Source organism: Thalassophryne amazonica, chromosome 8 (assembly GCF_902500255.1).
Source record: "Thalassophryne amazonica chromosome 8, fThaAma1.1, whole genome shotgun sequence".
NCBI lineage: Eukaryota > Metazoa > Chordata > Actinopteri > Batrachoidiformes > Batrachoididae > Thalassophryne > Thalassophryne amazonica.
The window spans coordinates 79839162-79864123 of record NC_047110.1 but is presented as its reverse complement, the minus strand read 5'-3'; the positions used below and the strand labels follow the sequence as shown (position 1 = coordinate 79864123).

Here is a 24962-nt window from a genome sequence, read left to right as displayed (position 1 = left end):
CTGGTAAGTCACTATGTCGACAAACGAGCGGGGAGGAAGCGAACAGAAGCAGTTTAAATAAGAACAGGTGGTAATTGGATAATGAGGTGCAAGTGGTGGGAGAAGGATCTGGAAAGTAGGTGTGGTCAGGTGAATCCAAGAGGGGAAAAGAGATGCAAGAAAAGGCAATGACAAGTGGGCAAGGAAATGACAGACAAAACGGGGTGTGGCCAACAGATGAGGAAGTGCAGGTGCAGGACAAGAGAGTGCAATGATCAGGGAAGACTGTTGTGTGGGCCGCTGAAGAGGAGGTACTGCTGGCCCACTACCAAAGGGCGCCCTGCCTGAAGTGCGGGCTTCAGGCACGAGAGGGCGCTGCCGCCTTACGGGAACAGCCGGGGTGACAGCTGTCACTCATCAACTATGACAGCTGTCACCAATCACCAGGTCTTCAACTACGCACACAAAAGCCGGACGACATTTCCACCTCGTCACCGAGATATCGTCTACCTCTATGGTAAATTCTCAGCCGTTTTGACTGTGCCGTTACTCACGTAATTCCTTTCTGAGTGTTTGCAGGAGTTGCTGTAGCTGCTGTCTGCAGCGTTTTGTGGTTCCGTGAAAGTGACGTTCTTCACCCTCACGCCAAAACGCTAAGTAGCTCTTTGGCTCTGCTTACCTGTGTTCTGTGTTAAAGGTGGAGGTGTTGTTTCCCACCTGGAATATCGAATTGCTGACTGTTTACTGAGTGTATTGTCACACACTCATCACATCTGTTCTTCTGCCAGCAGTACCAGATCTGACAGTCGGAGACGGTGACCACCTGGGGACTCGGGACTTGGTGGCTCCAGTATCCTTCGGGTTCGGTGGCAGTGGAAATCGTGTGGGATCCGGTTCTTCTCGGGACAGACGTCTTCTATCCTCGAGCCTACCCACACATCACCTTGTACAGTTTGATTGTGATCCAAATTCTGCATTTGTCTGTATTCTCGTTGTGCGTTTTTCACAACAGTAAAGTGCTGTATTTTTGGCTCATCTATTGTCCACTCATTTACGCCCCCTGTTGTGGGTCCGTGTCACTACACTTTCCCAACAAAGACAGTGATAACAATGAAGCTGGGTGTGAGAACTGAGATGAGTGCAGACACGGAGCAGACGAAGACAGCATGGGACAGACAGGTGTAAGTGAGCAGTGACGAGAATTACAGACATGACAACTAAAGACCATACAAAGGAAGTGGCCCAAAGTGGCTTTGCTCCACAAATTAATGGTTTCTTCCTTGGCCTATACATCACCCTCTCACCAAGTTTCCAGAAATTTGGTTTAGTTGTTTTTGTGTAATCCTGCTAACATTCATCTTTAATAGTTACAGATATGTGTGAAGTGTTGGTGGAGGTTAAGTGCTGTAGGAGCACTTCTTGTGTTGAGTGTGAATGAGCCCTGCGATGCATTTTATACCGCTTATTGTGCAGGTTTCCAATAATATGTAAACCAAACTGGTAATATAACAAAGAACAATTGTTGAAGGTGGTTTACAGAGGAATAGCTAGGATACCTACAGAACACAAGGTTTACAAATTGTGCCATTTATTATGTGAATATTAGTTAAAAGATAGCAATAAAAGTTGTTGGATTTGGTACTTGTCAGGTTGGGAGGTAGCGAGGCACTGACTGAGGCTGGACGCAACATACAGACTCACAGGCTGGCGTATGAGTAAAGGCTGGGTCTTTAATGGAGACACAGGTACGGTACACAGGCAAGCAGTCCATGGTGCAAAAGTATAGATAAGGGTGAGACAATAAGTCGAGGTTCAAAACAAGCAGAGTTCAGTAAACTAGCAAACAGGGCAATCAGAGCAGAGGCAAAAACGGGTTCCAAAAAGCAGAGCCGGGGTCAAAAACACGGCGAGGCAAACAACAGAACAGAGACGTAAGCTGGTAAGTCACTATGTCGACAAACGAGCGGGGAGGAAGCGAACAGAAGCAGTTTAAATAAGAACAGGTGGTAATTGGATAATGAGGTGCAAGTGGTGGGAGAAGGATCTGGAAAGTAGGTGTGGTCAGGTGAATCCAAGAGGGGAAAAGAGATGCAAGAAAAGGCAATGACAAGTGGGCAAGGAAATGACAGACAAAATGGGGTGTGGCCAACAGATGAGGAAGTGCAGGTGCAGGACAAGAGAGTGCAATGATCAGGGAAGACTGTTGTGTGGGCCGCTGAAGAGGAGGTACTGCTGGCCCACTACCAAAGGGCGCCCTGCCTGAAGTGCGGGCTTCAGGCACGAGAGGGCGCTGCCGCCTCACGGGAACAGCCGGGGTGACAGCTGTCACTCATCAACTATGACAGCTGTCACCAATCACCAGGTCTTCAACCACGCACACAAAAGCCGGACGACATCTCCACCTCGTCACCGAGATATCGTCTACCTCTATGGTAAATTCTCAGCCGTTTTGACTGTGCCGTTACTCATGTAATTCCTTTCTGAGTGTTTGCAGGAGTTGCTGTAGCTGCTGTCTGCAGCGTTTTGTGGTTCCGTGAAAGTGACGTTCTTCACCCTCACGCCAAAACGCTAAGTAGCTCTTTGGCTCTGCTTACCTGTGTTCTGTGTTAAAGGTGGAGGTGTTGTTTCCCACCTGGAATATCGAATTGCTGACTGTTTACTGAGTGTATTGTCACACACTCATCACATCTGTTCTTCTGCCAGCAGTACCAGATCCGACAGTCGGAGACAGTGACCACCTGGGGACTCAGGACTTGGTGGCTCCAGTATCCTTCGGGTTCGGTGGCAGTGGAAATCGTGTGGGATCCGGTTCTTCTCGGGACAGACGTCTTCTATCCTCGAGCCTACCCACACATCACCTTGTACAGTTTGATTGTGATCCAAATTCTGCATTTGTCTGTATTCTCGTTGTGCGTTTTTCACAACAGTAAAGTGTTGTATTTTTGGCTCATCTATTGTCCGCTCATTTATGCCCCCTGTTGTGGGTCCGTGTCACTACACTTTCCCAACAAAGACAGTGATAACAATGAAGCTGGGTGTGAGAACTGAGATGAGTGCAGACACGGAGCAGACGAAGACAGCATGGGACAGACAGGTGTAAGTGAGCAGTGACGAGAATTACAGACATGACAACTAAAGACCATACAAAGGAAACATGAACAGGTCATCAAAATTTGAACAGGACTGAAAAGCAAACCAGAAGATGATAAACACAGAAGATAAACTGCATAAAACTAATCAGAGAATAACAGGAAATTAAACACTATGACAAAACTAAACTGGAACAGGCAGACAAAAACTATAAGATAACAAAACCTGACATCAAAGTACTATATATAACAGAAATGAGAACAGCAAACATAAGCAGATGATAACTAAATGATAAACCACGAAAACACAGACTGATTGAACAAGAACGGAACTGAAACATGGCTGAAGTATAAAAGTAACAAAGAAAGAAAGTGATAAAGCAAAAATAGAACATAGAATAAATACATGAAGAAAATAATTAATAAAACAAAGCTGGGGCAGATGGAGATGCACTATAGGAGCTTAGATCAGGGCGGGGCATGACAGTACTGAGCAGCCTGGGTATGAACAGGACTTGACTTTAAAACATAGCCTATGCAGGTTTAGGTCTGTAATGCTTGGCATCTAATCAAATATAAGATTTGCTCTAAAGCCAAGTGCGCAGCCAACTTTACACTCACCGCTCAAAACAAATATTTCTTTTGGCAATTTACAGCTAGAGTTCAGAGTTCCTTAATGCACATCACAGCAGTAAAATCAGCTTAATGACCTCTGAATGTTTAACCATTAAAATTAGTTTTTGATTGCTATATGCAGAAATATCTTTGAGAGCAGCAGACATCTTACCTGGGAAGGTCTGAGTCCAGAAGATGAACCGGTCCTTCTTCAGGTGTTGCTTGATTACCTGTTTCTTTATATCAAGGGCCAGGTACTTTTCTTCTGCTCCATACTGAGGCCAGTGGGGAAGACCATCGCCATTAGGAGATCTGCAAACATGCACTCACCATAAACATGTTTGTCTTGTCTCTGCATGTATCATAAATCTTTATCAGAGTTCATTCTTACCCCGTGCGAGCAAAGTTTCCCCAGTAGCTCATCATCTCCCTGCTGAAACTTTCTTCTTCTTCTGTACATGCCTCTGAATGAATAACCAAAAAAAAACTGTTCAAGCTACAGTTGCAGACTTTGACACTCAGGAAAAACTCCAGAGACAGGTCATGATTTCTGATGACCATCTGGAAAACTTTACTCACGCTGTAATGTGACACGGGTTGTTGTGAAGCAGAATCCTAATACTGTGAAGACTTCATCTCCATGGTCACTCTTAACAAAACTTGGTCTTTTTTTCTGCAGGAGTTTGGGGGGGTACTGGTACTGGTACAAATACACAGGAGCTCCTGCATCTATTAGGGTACAGATGAGTAAGACAGTAAATAGCAAGGCCTCTTACTTAAATCTGGCTTGTTAAAAAGTATATATCACATATACCTCTGTGTGCATTTGCAGTCTTAATGGCTGCAATGTTGAAGAATAAGTCTCCGATGAACTCTGTAAACCCATCTCTATTTCTCACACGATCTTCACCATTTCCCACATATTCCTCGCGTATCATTTCTCTACGAATCGCATCTTTGGGCTTGAGAAAAAGAACATTGCATCTGTTAATAGATAAGCCTAAGCAATGAAGAAAGTAGATGTCATTTAACTCTCTAAATTCATATAACAGTGGCATGGTGGTGTTTGGAGGTATCCCCAAGAAGTGTTTTCCATAAATGTATCCAATATTCCAAAGATGGCTAATGCAGAAAGGCTCATGCTTTAGTCTCAGGCATACCTATGTAGGGTTTTTTCTGCCTGTTGAACCCCTCCCAGTTGCTTTATGTGGTAAGCGAACTCAAAGACTGACAGGAGATGGACTTAAAAACCAGATGCTGTATTAAAAAGATGCAGCGTCAACTCAGACAGCGCTGGGATCTTGAAGCAAAACGTCACATGCACCGCTGCGAACAAGAGCCCCGCAATTAAGGTTAGGCTGCTTCGTAAGCATGCACTTGGCCTGCCCCCAGGTGGGCGGGTCTTGCCCTGCCGTGTGGATCAGTGGAGCTATGTGACTGGTTGCAAAGGGTGGCGTGTTTGACGTGGTAAGCGGGTGATGTGATGGCGTTGTAATATTCAAGCAGTATGGTCATATCAAAACGTTGTGATGATTGCGTTTGTGTCAGTGTGACAAGCAAAAAACAGAACATTTCATAGCGCCAAGGTTTGTCCCAGACAGATATGAAGCCCTTGGTTTTATCAGTTTAGACTGTACGCAAATGATGACATTTTTGGGCATGCATCATGGCTGCACGTAGAGCCACGTAGAGAAATCCAGTTTGTAAGACCTGCAATGACTAATAATGCCCTCGCCTGTTACGTGCTTGTATTAATAGTCTCCAAAAGATCAAAAATCCTTTTGCTACTTTCGGCATTAGCCTAATTTCCTTGGCTTCGGGGGATGAGTTAGCCTATTTTTAGGGGTGCTCAAGCACCCCTAAATATATTTTAAGCACCCCTTATATATATATATATATATATATATATATATATATATATATATATATATACGAGGGCTGTCAATAAAGTAACGGTCCTTTTTATTTTTTTCAAAAACTATATGGATTTCATTCATATGTTTTTACGTCAGACATGCTTGAACCCTCGTGCGCATGCGTGAGTTTTTCCACGCCTGTCGGTGACGTCATTCGCCTGTGAGCACTCCTTGTGGGAGGAGTCGTCCAGCCCCTCGTCGGAATTCCTTTGTCTGAGAAGTTGCTGAGAGACTGGCGCGTTGTTTGATCAAAATTTTTTCTAAACCTGTGAGACACTTCGAAGTGGACACGGTTCGAAAAATTAAGCTGGTTTTCAGTGAAAATTTTAACGGCTGATGAGAGATTTTGAGGTGATACTGTCGCTTTAAGGACTTTTCACGGTGCGAGACGTCGCTCAGCGCTCTCAGCCGCCGTCGTCAGCCTGTTCAAGCTGAAAACCTCCACATTTCAGGCTCTATTGATCCAGGACGTCATGAGAGAACAGAGAAGTTTCAGAAGAAGTCGGTTTCAGCATTTTATCCGGATATTCCACTGTTAAAGGAGATTTTTTTAATGAAAGACGTGCGGACGGATCCGCGCGTCGGGACGCAGCCGACGCGGTGCGGCGGCACAGGAAAAACACCTCCGTGTTGATAACCATTTGTAAAATCCAGGCGGCTTTTGATGGCTTTCAGTGGAGTGAGTATATGAGAAATTGTTTAACGGGCAGGACATGTTCCAACTTGTCCCTAAGGCTTCCAACAGAGGTGTTTTTCCTGTGCCGCCGCACCGCGTCGGCTGTGTCCCGACGCGCGGATCCGTCCGCACGTCTTTCATTAAAAAAATCTCCTTTAACAGTGGAATATCCGGATAAAATGCTGAAACCGACTTCTTCTGAAACTTCTCTGTTCTCTCACGACGTCCTGGATCAATAGAGCCTGAAATGTGGAGGTTTTCAGCTTGAACAGGCTGATGACGCTGCCTGAGAGCGCTGCGCGATGTCTCGCACCGTGGGAAGTCCTTAAAGCGACAGTGTCACCTCAAAATCTCTCATCAGCCGTTAAAATTTTCACTGAAAACCAGCTTAATTTTTCGAACCATGTCCACTTCGATGTGTCTCACAGGTTTAGAAAAAATTTTGATCAAACAAAGCGCCAGTCTCTCAGCAACTTCTCAGACAAAGGAATTCCGACGAGGGGCTGGACGACTCCTCCCACAAGGAGTGCTCACAGGCGAATGACGTCACCGACAGGCGTGGAAAAACTCACGCATGCGCACAAGGGTTCAAGCATGTCTGACATAAAAACATATGAATGAAATCCATATAGTTTTTGAAAAAAATAAAAAGGACCGTTACTTTATTGACAGACCTCGTATATGCTTCTATACTACTATTTTTTTTATTAGATTTTTATTAGTTTTTAAGGACAATTGTACATATAATTTACAATGTATTCCATTCATCCACACATAACATCCATTTTTTCAAATAAATACAAAACAAAGTAAAAATAAAACATGTAGCTGAACAACATGGGGGAATACAGATTTATATAAAATCAGATCTTATTGAATTTACAACCACTAACCATCCCTTCCATATTTTCTCAAATTTTTCTTCCTCAAATCTCAAATAATATGTCAGTTTCTCCATACAATATATACTGTGCATCACCTCTATCCAATTTTCAAATTTCGGCGCCTCTTCCTTCATCCACATTTTGGTGATCCCCTTTTTCCCTGCTAAAAGCATGATTCTGAACATCTTGTTGTTGAGATAATTCTTATTATTTACCTCAGGTTTTCCCAAATAAAATACCTCAAAAGTAAAAGGAAGGTCAGCCCTCAATACTTTATCTATACATTTTTTTAACTCAACCCAATAGCTTTGTATTACCGGACAAGACCAAAAGACATGTACATGATGTGCCATTTCTTCCCCACATTTTCTCCAACAACTTGTGTCTCGATATTTTGTCTGTGCCGGAGTTCTAAAGAATCGTATAATATTTTTCCATCCATGCTCTCTCCACATTAATGATGATGTTGTTTTCCATACATGTTGATTGATCTCATCCCAATCTTCCCCTGTTAAATTTATATTGGCTTCTGCTTCCCATTTCAGCTTTATATATTGTGTATCTTGGTTTTTTAGATGTTCTAACCCTATGTATAACTTAGATATCAATTTTCTATTTAGTTTAGATTGGTATGCTGAAATAAATAACAAGATACTTTCTATGTCTAATGAGCAATTTTCCTTTTTGATATCATAATATAAATAATGCCTCATTTGTAAAAATCTATAAAAATCTCTATTTACTAACCCAAATTGCTCCTTAATTTCCTCAAAGCTCTTGCATTTTGTATTCTTCAAAAGTTCCCACCACATATGTGGGCCCAATTCCCATTGTTTAAACTGCTTGTCTCTTTTATTTGGTATAAAATCTGTGTCAAAAGCAATCCATCTTAACAGCTTACAGGGACCAGTCATGTTATACCTTGTGACTACTACATACCATACTTTCAAAGCTACCTCGAGCCATGGGTTTATTTCCAAACTTAAGAGTCTATATAATTTATTATCCCCCATTATTGCTTCTATTGGTGTCCCTCGTATCCTGCTGATTTCTATTTCTTTCCACCTAGCATTATATGAGGGATTATACAAATTTAACAACATTTTGATTTGTGCTGCTTGGAAATAACTCTTCAGACATGGTAGTGCCAAGCCCCCCTTTTCTTTGGGTAACTGTATTGTTTTGAATTTTACCCTTGGCTTTCTGCCCTGCCAAATATACTACTATTTTTTAAAACAACCTATTTCAAGCATTATGCCAAAATATGTATTAGAAGAACACAGTAATTTGATCATCTCCCCTTCTTGGGCAAATGGTTCAATCCACGAAGCGCGCCTACATTCATCTCTCTCTCTGCTCTGACGTGTTTGTGTCACGTGGTGCTACTGCGGGTGGCGCTAATTTAGCAGAGGCGCTGTCCTGTGACCACTGGTGGTAACCTCGCCCACCCGCACTTTCAAGTGATTTTTGCGAGGTATTTATTCACAGTTTATGTCTCTGAATGTGAAGAGCAAGTGCAACTTTCTGTAAAGTTGCTTATTTTACTCACCTGGCTACCTATCGCAAAACAGTATATTGCTCTCCAAATTAGTGCGCGCTGTGCGTGGTCAAATGTAAGACTGATTCAGTATTGTCTTTTTTTTTTTTTTTTTTACTAAATCCTTTTATGACTTACAACGTGGATGTGTGTGCTGCCAGAAAACCGAGACATCAATCAGTTTGTAGAATAAATAAATGAATAGCCAAAACTAAAACACAGTCTAAGTAATGCCTAAAACTGTCTAAATGTAATTGAAAAGTGATACCAGGGTGAGTGTTCTGTACTAAGTACTATGACATAATAATCTGTTAAGATGAAATAAAAAAAATCTTTCTATAACTATAGGCTCATAAGACTAATATAAAAACAAGGATAATATACTTTACTCAGCCTCTGAATATTTCAGACCTGCTCCTAAGTTGTAATTACTATTTGCTCTCACCACATTAGGAGATTAAATTATTCGTTATATAAACTGCACCAGAATGCAGGAATTTTATGTATGGGCTGTTATCCATTGCTAATATGCATGTTTTTTTTAATCATTTTGACAATGAATGCAGCTTTTACAATCAATGTTTTCATTCTGAAATCATGGGAAATTGTATTTCTGGACATCTAGATTTTAAAAATTTTAAAAATGTGCTAAGCACCCCTAAAACTGGAAGTCTAAAATCACCTCTGCTTGGCTTATTACAAATCTAAGATCAAATGTTAATGTTTTACTGATAGTCTATAATTTCAATTCAGTATTATTTATATAGTGCCAAATCACAACACAAGTCGCCTCAAGGCGCTTCACAGGAGCAAGGTCCAGCATCAGCCAGCCAGACTCAAAGGGGTGACCATCCCAACAAACAAAATGCATAAATAAAATAAAAATAAGTGCTAACACATCTAAGTCCACATCAACTGTATGATAGAGAAAACAGATGAGCTTTTAACCTGGACTTAAATGAGGCAGAATCAGAATAGAATCAGACTGCCTTATCTCAATGGGCAAACTATGCCACAAAAAAGTGTGTGCTTAAAAAAAAGGATGTGATCAGCTGACACACAGCCTTCACCTTTGGGACACACAGCAGTCCTTTGTCCCGAAAATGCAGCCCATGAACTTGTACATAAGGCCTAAGCAGATCAGCCAAATATGACGGCACTGAACCAGTGGCGGCTGGTGCTGTGCCAATAGATTCCTTTGCCTTGTCCAGTACAGGCATTCAAGTGAACAGTCAGAAAATTACTACAATTCCACAATAATCATTTCATGTCCTTCTCAAAATCAGCAGTTTTACAGATAAAGTTAACCATTTACAGCTATATTAGGCCCCATTTCTACTTTGGAAAGGAACAGTATCAAATACAACACTCAAGTTCTTGAGCAAAGAACAGTTCACCATTTGACACCAATTACACACATAGTACACCAAACTGTACTGCACTGCCATTATCTTCAGACAAACAGATCCTGGGGTTCACAATGACACCCCCTTAACAAAATAGAAAATATCAGCAAATTTACACTCTTTCAAAATATGGAAAAATTCTTCAATTGACAAAAGAACATTATGTACATACGACAATGTTCACACCACCTTCAGAGAGAGAGAGAGAGAGAGAGAGCATGTGTGTGTGAGAGTGAGAGTGTGTGAGTGAGAGTGTGAAAGAGAGAGAGAGAGAGAGAGAGAGCGTGTGTGTGTGAGAGTGAGTGTGTGAGTGAGAGTGTGAAAGAGAGAGAGTGAGAGAGAGTGTGTGTGTGTGAGAGAGAGACAGTGGGCCTCATGTATCAACGTGCGTACGGCGATATTTGAGCGTATATGGGGTGTACGCCAAAACGGCTGCGCTACTTGGCATTTATCAATGTGGTCGTTGGCGTACGCTGCGCTGAAAATATACACCAGGTCGAGAGGTGGCGCAAATTATACACCAAAATGAACCAGCGCTGGAATCAACATAAAAATGTAAATGATCAACATGATAAACAGTGCCATTATACAAATCAATGCATATGTTACATAAATAACACTTTCCTGATTATACTACATAATAATCAATACAAATCCCGCTTTTGCGGGATTGTTATGGAGCACGATCCGTGGCCACAGCGCTGACCGCAAAGAAAGCACTGCTCGCCTTTTTCTCCAGAGCCTGGAGCCAGAGCAGCGCTGAGCTTAACTTTATGTGGTGTGATTGTTTTAGACAATGGAATTGATAATAACAACTGTAGTGTTCTCATTCCCTTCGCCCGTGCTGCAATCAGGTTGTGTCAAGAATTATTGACATGTGAAAAGAGAATACAGTGGTCCCTCGCTATAACGCGGTTCACCTTTCGCGGCCTCGTCGTTTCGCGGAGTTTTTAGTCCAATTTTGCATGCCTTTTTTTTTTTTTACAGTGCATTGTGTTCTGCGTGTCTGTTTATAAGAATGTTCTCGCCCAGAAGAAAAAAAGAGCGCCAACAACTACTCATAACTGTGTTTGTCACTCGGAATCAGACACCTGCAGCCAGGTGTGAGTGGAAAAAGGCGCGGCGTCAGGACGCAGAGGCGCGATCAGAGGAACAGTGAAATACTGGTCAGTCACTATTAATAATTTCTTATGTGTCCAACCTCGTACGTTGATCGTTAAAATTAAATTCGTTAGTTCTAAAAGCCATCATAATTATTTATAGGAAAACGTTCTATTTTTATTTCTCAAACAAATGTTTGGGCCTGAAAACAGTTTGGTCTTATTTTTCTACTAAGGTTTGAACTTTGCGAGTGTTTACACATGAGAGAAAAGTGAGAAAATGTTCATGCCTGATTGAGAAAGTGTATAAAGTGGTTTTACAGCTTTGAAATGTCTATAATAATTGTAAAAAATAATGCTGACTACGTCGCGGTTTCGGGTATTACGGGCTATTTTTTAGAACGTAACTCCCGCGATAAACGAGGGACCACTGTAACACTTTTTTGATTATACTACAAAACAACTGATATGACGGCCGCTTTTGACTCTCTATTGGCACGCGTCGTGATTGGTGGAGTTCTTTTTCTTTGCCGTCTACCTGGCTTCCATGTCGTAAAATGAGGGTGTGTCTGAAGCGGAGTCTGAATATTTATGGGCGTGTTTATTATAATTACGATTGTTTTCACCCGCCGCATTTATCAAGGTCACGTCAGGCTTACGCTAGAAATGGGCAGGTGTGCACTGCTTGATACATGTCACGGCAACTTTGGTGTACTTCAAATGTACACCGTAAATTTACGCCACAAGTGCGCAACGTTGATACATAAGGCCCAATGTGTGAGAGAGAGAGAGAGAGAGTGTTATGTTTCGGACGTGGTCGGAGCACCGACCCAGCGTTTGAAAGGACCCGCAACTGATCCCGGATCAACTCCAACATCTGCTGCAGCCTTCCCAGCAAAAATACCATCTCTGCTTCCGCTGGTCCATTGTTAAATGGCCAGAGACTACTGTTATGTTTCGGACACGGTCGGAGCACCGACCCAGCGTTTGAAAGGACCCAGTATAAAATAAGCAGAGCACGATTCAAAGGATAACAGAATTTAATAAACATAACAGTGAGTGAAGTGCTAAACAACTAAAAAGTCCGAGGTCTGGTGAGGTGGAAACACGGCGCGCTCTCAACAGCGCAAACGGTCCGGAGCCACAGCAGATCGGACCCAGGGACCCCGCCGACACCCCCCAGGTGGCCGCGACAAACCAAGTCTCAGGAAGTGTGCTGAAGAGCGTGAGACCTCACCCAATCCTCCTTCACAGACTGTGGCGTCAAACCTGGAGCGGTCTCTGCGTCCGTGATGGTGAGATTGTTCTCCTGACGTCGATCTCACACGTCTGCTCACAAGGTCGAGTCTCTGGCAATCACACACTGTGCATTCAAGGTTTAAATGCAGCAATCTCTGATCAAGACAAAATACACCACAGCTGTGAGTCCTGATGACCTGCACGTGAAAACAAGCCTCAGGTGTTCAGGGTGAGGTCCAAATGCTCAGCCACTCAGTCCTGAATGCATACCACCTGGTGGGAGAAACAGAAAACAAAAACCAAGCCAGCCAAACACCCCAGCCCACAACAGTACCCCACCCTCACGGGAAGCCTCCCGGCGACCACACGGATCTGGGCCAGAAAAAACAAAGCCCCCCTCCAGGGACCATGGCTGGAATGTTGGCTGGGAACAAAAAAACACCTCCTGCAGCTTCAGTTTCAGGTCCTTGTGCTGACGATCCAGCTGGGAAAGGCCCGTCTCCAGGAGCTGTGCGTTACTGTGCTCTGACGACAGCTCCATCATCAGCTGCTCCACCTGCAATGTTAATTTCTTCATGCAGTCATTGATCATCTCAATGTTGAGCTTCTCTAGTTCTTCCTTCACCTGGATAATGCACGCTTCCAGCCGCCTCTTCTCTGTCAACAGGGAACTTTGTGCCGAGACTATCACTCTCATCCTGGAGCTCATCCTTTCTCACCCTGAGCCTGTCTGCAGTAGACTGCTCCGCAGCTGACACTCCAGTGCAGAGATATCCTTTGTTGACTTTAATGGTCTTGCCCTCTGTTTCATTTAGCAAACCTGTTAGTCTCCACCTCTGACTGCATCTTTGCGTTCATTCCTGTCGACTCTTACTTTAGTTGTTCACTTTGCATAATTTTGGCCAGGAGTTCTTGAACCTGTGCACTCAGCCTTCTTCCGACTGTGTGTTAAAGTCTGCTTAGTCATAAGACAAAAAAAGACAAACACAAACAACCATACCAACTCCCCCTCCCCAGAGGACCGTCCCATCAAACCCCGGGAAGAGGAGAAAAGAAAAAACACAACCCAAACTTAAGCTTGCAAACAAAAAAAAAACGCTAACACCCCCCCCCCCGGATGACATGTAGGGACCAACACCCCCCAGAGGACATCCCGCCAGCTCCAGGAGTAATAACCACAGCCGAGGTCCCTCTGGGATCCAAAGTCACCCACGGGGACTCCCAGCGCCTCCCAGAGGACTGTTCCATCAAACCCCAGGAGACGCCCCCCATGACTAACAGACCCAGCCCCGGCCGTCTATGGCTAGATGGACCCATAGTCATTTCCCCCCCAGAGGACACCACAGTCACACCCTGAGGGCGGAAACTGGGGGAAAAAAAAACATACAAACAAAACAACAACCCCAACCCCACCCCCTCAGCGCAGTGGAAACTGGAAGTACGTCCAGTGTCACCAACCACGACTATAACCCAAAAGTCAACCGGGAGGAGTGGAACAGCGGTAATGGCGTACGGCACAAGACGGTGCCACCCCTCCGACTTTTAAACCAGCCACCAGCTGCGGGTATATTCCACTGCCCCAAACCTCAGCTACGCCGATGGCGTACGGCTCAAAGGCGCGCTGAAGCTGGAGGTGGAACAGGGAATCAACAAAAAAAAAACCCGAACCCCCCCCTCCCGGATGCAGAGGTTAACTGGGAAATGCCCAGCATTACCAAACTGCACCACTCCAGCAACGCCGACAACGTACGGCCCACACAGCTGGAGCCAGAGGAGAAGAGAGGGAACAACAAAAAAAAAAGAAAAAACAACCCAATTACCCTCCCATCACCCCCCAGAGGACCGTCCCATCAAACCCTGGGAGGTGAAACCAAAAGAAATAAAAAAGAAAGACTAACAGACTAACATAAAGTCACCTGGGTCAAACTATGCTCCAGAGAGCCTGCATTTTCAACTCCACCAGACCACAGACAGTGCTTTAAAACCCACAAAAACAACAAATTAACCCCTGATAAAAACACCTCATACTAAAACAAGAAACAGATAATAGACCAATAAAAAAAACTAACATTGGCATACGTCGTCAAGTGCAAAGAATGGAAAAACATTGTGTTTTCCATCCTTTGAACCTGAACGGTAATGTGACTCTGTCACCAACAGAGGGAGCCAAAGTGGCAAATAAGAAAATCCCCGTGGTAACAGAGTAAAAACCCATTCATACTGCTGTAAATGATAGCAGGTTATAACAAACAGCTTAAAGTGCAAACTAAATACCACCGGGGCTGCTACAACAGGCGTCGGAGCCAGCTGCACGGGAGGAGACGGGGCTACAGCCGTAACAGCGGGGTGCGACACGACCCAAGCTGTAAACTCCGCCATGCGCGCACCAACGCGCACAACCCGGGCGGAGAGCACCCGCAACTGATCCCGGATCAACTCCAACATCTGCTGCAGCCTTCCCGGCAAAAATACCGTCTCTGCTTCCGCTGGTCCATTGTTAAATGGCCAGAGACTACTGTTATGTTTCGGACGCGGTCGGAGCACCGACCCAGCGTTTGAAAGGACCCAGCATAAAATAAGCAGAGCACGGTTCAAAGGATAACAGAATTTAATAAACATAACAGTGAGTGAAGTGCTAAACAACTAAAAAGTCCGCGGTCTGGTGAGGTGGAAACACGGCGCGCTCTCAACAGCGCAAACGGTCCGGAGCCACAGCAGTTCGGACCCAGGGACCCCGCCGACACCCCCCAGGTGGCCGCGACAAACCAAGTCTCAGGAAGTGTGCTGAAGAGCGTGAGACCTCACCCAATCCTCCTTCACAGACTGTGGCGTCAAACCTGGAGCGGTCTCTGCGTCCGTGATGGTGAGATTGTTCTCCTGACGTCGATCTCACACGTCTGCTCACAAGGTCGAGTCTCTGGCAATCACACACTGTGCATTCAAGGTTTAAATGCAGCAATCTCTGATCAAGACAAAATACACCACAGCTGTGAGTCCTGATGACCTGCACGTGAAAACAAGCCTCAGGTGTTCAGGGTGAGGTCCTAATGCTCAGTCACTCAGTCCTGAATGCATACCACCTGGTGGGAGAAACAGAAAACAAAAACCAAGCCAGCCAAACACCCCAGCCCACAACAGAGAGAGAGAGAGAGAGAGAGTGTGTGTGTGTGAGAGAGTGAGAGAGAGTGTGTGTGAGAGAGAGAGCGAGAGAGAGAGAGTGAGTGTGTGTGTGTATGTGAGAGTGAGAGAGAGTGTGTGTGTGTGTGTGTGTGTGTGTCTGTGTGTGTGAGTGAATGAGAGAGCGAGAGAAAATTAAGGTAATATTTTGCATGAACATTACTGAGTGGAATGGAGGCAAACTAAAGAAGCTTGAAAAACTTAAATAACTTGACTAACTAATAACACCAAAACCTTTAAATTAAATTGGTTAGTATACAAAACCACTAAATTAAATGCGTTGCTAAACTTGGGTTTGTCTTACTACAACCCCTGGCAAAAATTATGGAATCACTGGCCTCAGAGGATGTTCATTCAGTTGTTTAATTTTGTAGAAAAAAAGCAGATCACAGACATGACACAAAACTAAAGTCATTTCAAATGGCAACTTTCTGGCTTTAAGAAACACTATAAGAAATCAAGAAAAAAAGATTGTGGCAGTCAGTAATGGTTACTTTTTTAGACCAAGCAGAGGAAAAAAATATGGAATCACTCAATTCTGAGGAAAAAATGATGGAATCACCCTGTAAATTTTCATCCCCCAAATTAACACCTGCATCAAATCAGATCTGCTCATTGACATTGACCCTATGTGTCTTTTTGCAAGGAATGTTTTTGCAGTTTTTGCTCTATGGCAAGATGCATTATCATGTTGAAAAATGATTTCATCATCCCCAAACATCCTTTCAATTGTCCAAAATATCAACATAAACTTGTGCATTTATTGATGATGTAATGACAGCCATCTCCCCAGTGCCTTTACCTGACATGCAGCCCCATATCATCAATGACTGTGGAAATTTACATGTTCTCTTCAGGCAGTCATCTTTATAAATCTCATTGGAAAGGCACCAAACAAAAGTTCCAGCATCATCACCTTGCCCAATGCAGATTCGAGATTCATCACTGAATATGACTTTCATCCAGTCATCCACAGTCCATGATTGCTTTTCCTTAGCCCATTGTAACCTTGTTTTTTTCTGTTTAGGTGTTAATGATGATGCCTTTCGTTTAGCTTTTCTGCGGTTTCTTACAGTTCGGTCACAGACGTTGACTCCAGTTTCCTCCCATTCGTTCCTCATTTGTTTTGTTGTACATTTTTCGATTTTTGAGACATATTGCTTTAAGTTTTCTGTCTTGACGCTTTGATGTCTTCCTTGGTCTACCAGTATGTTTGCCTTTAACAACTTTCCCATGTTGTTTGTATTTGGTCCAGAGTTTAGACACAGCTGACTGTGAACAACCAACATCTTTTGCAACATTGCGTGATGATTTACTCTCTTTAAGAGTTTGATAATCCTCTCCTTTGTTTCAATTGACATCTCTTGTGTTGGAGCCATGATTTATGTCAGTCCACTTGGTGCAACAGCTCTCCAAGGTGTGATCACTCCTTTTTAGATGCAGACTAACTACTGTTATGTTTCGGACGCGGTCGGAGCACCGACCCAGCGTTTGAAAGGACCCAGCATAAAATAAGCAGAGCACGGTTCAAAGGATAACAGAATTTAATAAACATAACAGTGAGTGAAGTGCTAAACAACTAAAAAGTCCGCGGTCTGGTGAGGTGGAAACACGGCGCGCTCTCAACAGCGCAAACGGTCCGGAGCCACAGCAGTTCGGACCCAGGGACCCCGCCGACACCCCCCAGGTGGCCGCGACAAACCAAGTCTCAGGAAGTGTGCTGAAGAGCGTGAGACCTCACCCAATCCTCCTTCACAGACTGTGGCGTCAAACCTGGAGCGGTCTCTGCGTCCGTGATGGTGAGATTGTTCTCCTGACGTCGATCTCACACGTCTGCTCACAAGGTCGAGTCTCTGGCAATCACACACTGTGCATTCAAGGTTTAAATGCAGCAATCTCTGATCAAGACAAAATACACCACAGCTGTGAGTCCTGATGACCTGCACGTGAAAACAAGCCTCAGGTGTTCAGGGTGAGGTCCTAATGCTCAGTCACTCAGTCCTGAATGCATACCACCTGGTGGGAGAAACAGAAAACAAAAACCAAGCCAGCCAAACACCCCAGCCCACAACAGAGAGAGAGAGAGAGAGAGAGTGTGTGTGTGTGAGAGAGTGAGAGAGAGTGTGTGTGAGAGAGAGAGCGAGAGAGAGAGAGTGAGTGTGTGTGTGTATGTGAGAGTGAGAGAGAGTGTGTGTGTGTGTGTGTGTGTGTGTCTGTGTGTGTGAGTGAATGAGAGAGCGAGAGAAAATTAAGGTAATATTTTGCATGAACATTACTGAGTGGAATGGAGGCAAACTAAAGAAGCTTGAAAAACTTAAATTAAATAACTTGACTAACTAATAACACCAAAACCTTTAAATTAAATTGGTTAGTATACAAAACCACTAAATTAAATGCGTTGCTAAACTTGGGTTTGTCTTACTACAACCCCTGGCAAAAATTATGGAATCACCGGCCTCAGAGGATGTTCATTCAGTTGTTTAATTTTGTAGAAAAAAAGCAGATCACAGACATGACACAAAACTAAAGTCATTTCAAATGGCAACTTTCTGGCTTTAAGAAACACTATAAGAAATCAAGAAAAAAAGATTGTGGCAGTCAGTAATGGTTACTTTTTTAGACCAAGCAGAGGAAAAAAATATGGAATCACTCAATTCTGAGGAAAAAATGATGGAATCACCCTGTAAATTTTCATCCCCCAAATTAACACCTGCATCAAATCAGATCTGCTCATTGACATTGACCCTATGTGTCTTTTTGCAAGGAATGTTTTTGCAGTTTTTGCTCTATGGCAAGATGCATTATCATGTTGAAAAATGATTTCATCATCCCCAAACATCCTTTCAATTGTCCAAAATATCAACATAAACTTGTGCATTTATTGATGATGTAATGACAGCCATCTCCCCAGTGCCTTTACCTGACATGCAGCCCCATATCATCAATGACTGTGGAAATTTACATGTTCTCTTCAGGCAGTCATCTTTATAAATCTCATTGGAAAGGCACCAAACAAAAGTTCCAGCATCATCACCTTGCCCAATGCAGATTCGAGATTCATCACTGAATATGACTTTCATCCAGTCATCCACAGTCCATGATTGCTTTTCCTTAGCCCATTGTAACCTTGTTTTTTTCTGTTTAGGTGTTAATGATGATGCCTTTCGTTTAGCTTTTCTGCGGTTTCTTACAGTTCGGTCACAGACGTTGACTCCAGTTTCCTCCCATTCGTTCCTCATTTGTTTTGTTGTACATTTTTCGATTTTTGAGACATATTGCTTTAAGTTTTCTGTCTTGACGCTTTGATGTCTTCCTTGGTCTACCAGTATGTTTGCCTTTAACAACTTTCCCATGTTGTTTGTATTTGGTCCAGAGTTTAGACACAGCTGACTGTGAACAACCAACATCTTTTGCAACATTGCGTGATGATTTACTCTCTTTTAAGAGTTTGATAATCCTCTCCTTTGTTTCAATTGACATCTCTTGTGTTGGAGCCATGATTTATGTCAGTCCACTTGGTGCAACAGCTCTCCAAGGTGTGATCACTCCTTTTTAGATGCAGACTAACGAGCAGATCTGATATGATGCAGGTGTTAGTTTTGGGGATGAAAATTTACAGGGTGATTCCATAATTTTTTCCTCAGAATTGAGTGATTCCATATTTTTTTCCTCTGCTTGGTCTAAAAAAGTAACCGTTACTGACTGCCACAATCTTTTTTTCTTGATTTCTTATAGTATTTCTTAAAGCCAGAAAGTTGCCATTTGAAATGACTTTAGTTTTGTGTCATGTCTGTGATCTGCTTTTTTTCTACAAAATTAAACAACTGAATGAACATCCTCCAAGGCCGGTGATTCCATAATTTTTGCCAGGGGTTGTATAAGTGTCTTGTGTGTACTCAGTGGCTGAGTTAGAATTTCTTTAAAAAACATGCAAATTGCTATTTTAGGGTTTTGTTTTGTTTTTAAACTGAGCAAATAATTTATTTTAGAGTGTGGAATACTCCAAAGAATATTTCACTTCTGTGAACTGATCCTCATAACGTGTAAAGTGAAATCAAAATACCAGCATGGCTGCAGCTTTGAACACTGTTACAAACAGCCCCGGCCTCCCCTATTACCATTATAACTGGTCTGCTGTCCCAATAAAGATCACAGCTTTGACCCCCTAAAACAAACAAAAAAACATCACTCATTCGTTTTATCTTAAATTTTCATCCTCGTTTCCACACCAGGAGCAACATTCAGGAATAAATCCGAGCAGCTCGTCAGCTCACCTGAGCACAAGTGGATCCAGAGGAGTCAGTCCGCAGCTGGCAGAGGTGGATGCGCTCCCCGCAGTAAAGAGCGCAGATCAGCAGCCTCCGTGACGTGTGCGCACTGACAGTGTGAATGAAGCCTGACACGGTTTATAACGAGTCAGACAAACGTCTCTCCTCCAACCGGGATGTGCAATTGTCATTAAACCACGAGAAAGATCTGATGTGCGCACCTCCATGCGCCTCCAAAAGGATCCCCGCCAAACTTTGGTGTCATTGATTTGATTAGTTTTGTCCCGTTTTAAACCTCCGAAGAGTTCTTCAACTTACTCCAGCAAAACACACGGAGACAAAATAAAAATAAATAAATATAACCCAAACGTCGTCGTCACCATCATCTCTTCCTGCCTGACTGACTGACAGCAGCAGCTGCAGCGTCACGTATATCACTGACTGTAGCAATCTAATGTTCCCGCATTTTTGTAGCAAGGGCTAAAATTCCGGCGCCCCAAAGCCATTAATTTTGGCAATGTTGATTTGCCAAATATTTATTCATTTTCCCTAGCAACTACATACAATTGGTTATTTTGCTGCACTTCAAGGGCGCTTTGAATGATCGCCCAAGACGAATGATACGTTCTCTGCTTCTGTCGGTGGAAATGCACTGTTGAATGAGAGTCAGTTGGAGGAAGTGTTTTAATTATTCGTATTACATGTAGGCACATACTATTAAGTAAAACTGACATTGATATCCATTCATCCATCCATTTTCTTCCGCTTTATCCAGAGTCGGGTCGCGGGGGCAGCAGCTCAAGCAAAGCCCCCCAGACCTCCCGATCCACACACACCTCCCCCAGCTCCTCCGGGGGAACCCCAAGGCGTTCCCAAGCCAGCCGAGAGATGTAGTCCCTCCAGCGTGTCCTGGGTCTTCCCCGGGGCTCCTCCCAGTGGGACGTGCCCGGAACACCTCTCCAGCGAGGCGTCCAGGGGGCATCCGGAAAAGATGCCCGAGCCACCTCAACTGACTCCTTTCGACGTGGAGGAGCAGCGGCTCGACTCCGAGTGACATGGGCCCGCCCTCCTGTGGGTTCACCACCTGCAGAGGGGGCCATGGGGGTCGGGTGCAGAGAGGATTGGGTGGTGGTCGAGGGCAGGTGGCCCGGCGGCCCGGTCCATGCTCACAGCCCCTGGCTGTTGGGACGTGGAATGTCACTGACATTGATAATACTTTTTAAATATATACATATTATGACTTTTCCCCTTCACATCTAGGAAGGCAGCGCCCGAACGCCCCCTATGGGCCAGCCGCCACTGCACTGAACCATGTAAAATTTTGCAATAGTACCTTACAGTCACACATGACATGAACAGGAAGCAAGTGAAGAGAGACCAAGACCAGAGTAAAATGGTCAAACTTTGTTCTCCGAGTTGGGAATCTAGCAAAAGCATTCTGAATCATCTGAAGGCCTCAAATGCTTCTACATGACGATTCAAAACAATATAATAGCCAATGTTCCTGCTGAATGAAATACAGTTTTCTTCAAAATGAAAGAAACTAGTTTATTTCAAGCAACATGTAACTTCAAGTATACCTATGCCTAATTTCCATTGTGTATATGTTAAGATTATTTCCTACAACAGGCCCAGAATGTGTCCACCTGGTGGCAGTGTTCAGCAGGTGGCAGACAGGTCTATGGTATATTACATAAGCCCCCTCCCCTTCCCTCGCCCCCCAAAAAGCTGCTTTTTGATTGATCTGGTACATCTAAATAAATTTATCCTGATTATGTGCCTTTTTAATATGATGCGTTATAAGGTGAAGCGTTTGTGGTTTTTGCATTATTGTGTTGACAAACTCTAAAGGATAGACTCATTTATCTATTGATTCATTCCGTCACTGCATTCCAGAGGAAACATGCCAAGGCTTTCTCTAATAACTGACAGAGGAGGGTGGATCCTATGTGATCATGCTTGTTTGTCTATATATGTAGAAACAAAACGGTCCTAATGATTTTATTTTTGGTCACTTACTTCAGGATAGAACAAAGAGGCTAAGTTCAAGATATGCTCCTGATCCATTCCTTCTGTCCAGTTTGGAGGAGCAAATATCTGAAAAAAGAGACAGAAGACAAACAAAGAAACTAAATATTTTTATGATATCAGCTAGACCGGCTGAGCTCTGAAAAATGTGCATCATCACTATTACATACTGTTGCTTTTTTTTTTTTTTTTTAAGTTTCTCACTTACTTCACAAAGTAAATAGCCACCTTCATCATTTGTAACACCAGTCATGAAAGGTACAGTGAGAAGTTCATGATTATCAAACAGGTCATTTATAGATTTCTTCAGGAAGTGTCCGTCGATAGCCAGAGGTAAATTAGGTCTCATATCCTGCACAGAAAACAAAATTTTGACTAAATGGTTTGCTGCTGAAGTGGGATTGAAATATTTACCATATGAACACAGTTGAACAATTAATAGATGACATTAAGGCCCAATTAAAAACAACAACAACAAAAAAACAGTTTATCATCCTTGACATCAGAAAAAAAAGTGGTGGGGAGGGGTGGATTTTTTTCCTCTTTCTTAGAAATGGGTACTTTTTTTTTAATGAGCCTAAAGGAGCATGTTGAACTAATTAATCTATCACCACTGCACATCTCACCTTTGCTCCATCAATAATAGACTCAACCATTAGGTTTCTCATGCAGTCAGCCATCTCCTTTGCAGTATCGATGTCACATCCAGATACATTGGCTATTGCCTGACAAATGAGATCAGGAATCAGTCACATTTTTTTCAGAAGGAACCTGACATTGCCTAATGCAAATTACCTTCATGACTGGCAGGGGATCAATGTGTGTGAGTGACTGAAGGTGAGCAGTGCCACTTTCAGCAATTGCACGGTGGAGCAGACCATCAGACAAAGGTGACAAAAGCTGTTGATTCAAGCAACAGAAAATTTTATGTTTTCTGGGTGACTTTACAGATATTTACCATCATGGCATTGAAATTTGTCATTTGACGTGATGTAAGTCAAATCTGGGAGCATGCGCTGGTAACTCAGTTCGTGGCACCCACCACACCACGGAACCGCGTTGTGTCCTGGACGGCAGCCACTGGGGCACGCATTCAATTCAATTTATTTATATAATCACCAAATCAAAACATAAGTCACCCCAATGTCAGTCTAACCTTACCAACCCCTGTGAGCAAGCTAATAGGCAACAGTGGGAAGGAAAAATTTTCTTGGATTCACTCAGTTAAAAAACAGTACACGTTTGTAAGTTGACTCTTACCAGAAGAGATACACTCACACCACCTGCTGACTCCCCAAATACAGTGACTAAATCTGGATTTCCTCCAAAGCTGTGAATGTTTTTCTGCACCCAGCGCAAGGCTTCAACCTGATCCAGCAGGCCAAAGTTTCCTGGCATGTTCTCATCTCCAGTACTGTGCAGGAAACAAAATTACAGATGTATGTGTGAAAAAACAAAAGAGGTTGTAGAAAACACTCCTTAATGAAGGGCATTTAAGGGCTGACGTATGCCTTTCGCACTCTACACACCATGATATGTACAAGTAAATATACATATGTCTGTAATGGTGTTTGTGACTATGTATGGCTTCATTATGAAGTCATTCATGCCAATCGATCACAAATATTTTACTGATAGTATTCCTCCGCACGTCTTTTCATGACAAAAACTCCTGTAACAGTGGAATGTGCCGAAAAAGTGCTATGTCTACATCTTCTGCCATTTCTCTGTTAGTCAGTCGATGTCCCGGATCAACACAGCGTTCACTTTGGAAATGATCTGGTCGTTTCAGCCTGTCGATCACCGCTCGGAGCGCGACGCGCCCTCCGCTATTGTGTGCCATCTTTAAACCGGTTGTAACACTCCTTAATCTGTGTGATCCCCGTAGAATCGTCCCTGAAAGCCGTATGAATCTTCCGAATAGTGTCCACCTGGCTGTCTCTCACAGTTTCTGGAAAAATTTGATGCAGCAAAGCTCCAAATCGTTCAGACATTTTCCTCACAATGAAAATCCGACGAGGGGGTGGAGCACTGCTCACTCAAAGCCTGCTCACAGGCGAATGACGAAACCGACAGGCCTGAAAAAACTCACGCATGCGCACGAAGGTTTAAGCTTGGCTGATGCAAGCGCACATGATTCAAATCCATATAGTTTTTGCAAAAAATAAAAAGGTCGGATAGTTTTCTAACAGACCTCGTATGCTTAGACCATCCATCTAGGCTCCTTGGTTGTTGAGATACACACAAAAAGAAGGTGTTTTTCAGACCATGTTTTTCTTGACATTGATCTTTGACCTAACTACTCCAAAATCTAATCATCTCTATAGATATCTATCCAAGTAATATTTTTCCCAAATTTGCAGGAAATCCCTTCAGCCGTTTTTAGTTAACTTGTCCACAGACACACAGGCAGATTCCAGTGAAAACAATGTTGCCTCACTGCTTTGTTAGATTACACAGGGTAATAAGTTACAACAGTCACAAGAGAACATCTATGGTAAAGGGATCCTGTCTGAATTTGGGCATGACAACTTTTTATTCATGTGCTATACCTGAGAAAGCCCAGTAGTCCCAAACGGTATTGGATTAAAACCACAACCACTTCCTGGTAAGCAGCCAGGGCAGATCCATCATACATTGAAGCTGAGCCAAACGTAAACCCTCCACCATGGATCCAGACCATGACCTGAAAGTCAAACAAAGACACTGAAGCATACTCAATTTGACTCCTCCTTCACCAGTTGTGTTGCCTTAAAGGTACAGTGCCACTGGGATTTTTAAGATTTAAGTCATGAAAAGAATTTTCGTGGGCACCATTAAAATTTTATTCCTTAGCATTTAGATAACTGTGACTAACTAACTAACTGGGACTCTTGTCTTGTTGCGAGAAAGAAACGAGAATCGTCCTCTGTTCCGTTGCTCCAAATGCTGTGCCACTCGGAATTAATAACTTCAAAGCGAATCGCAGTTTAAATCAAATGACACCTCTTTCCAAACAGCGTAATACAAACAATAAACTGCAATTGATCAAAACATTTTTTTTCCTCC

At 43.3% G+C, this 24962-nt stretch overlaps 1 protein-coding gene across 1 annotated transcript in view; it reads right to left on the bottom strand.

Annotated features, from left to right (window-relative positions):
* The window catches only part of ces2b (carboxylesterase 2b), a 65070-nt gene that overhangs the window by 24501 nt on the left and 15607 nt on the right, over positions 1-24962 (bottom strand). The window contains exons 4-13 of the mRNA XM_034176812.1: positions 24467-24600; positions 23175-23328; positions 22710-22814; positions 22541-22639; positions 22123-22266; positions 21906-21983; positions 4498-4645; positions 4263-4412; positions 4075-4147; positions 3856-3995 (exon numbers count right to left, since the gene is read on the bottom strand). Coding sequence (XP_034032703.1) covers positions 3856-3995; positions 4075-4147; positions 4263-4412; positions 4498-4645; positions 21906-21983; positions 22123-22266; positions 22541-22639; positions 22710-22814; positions 23175-23328; positions 24467-24600 — 1225 coding nt within the window. The remainder of the gene's footprint in view (positions 1-3855; positions 3996-4074; positions 4148-4262; positions 4413-4497; positions 4646-21905; positions 21984-22122; positions 22267-22540; positions 22640-22709; positions 22815-23174; positions 23329-24466; positions 24601-24962) is intronic.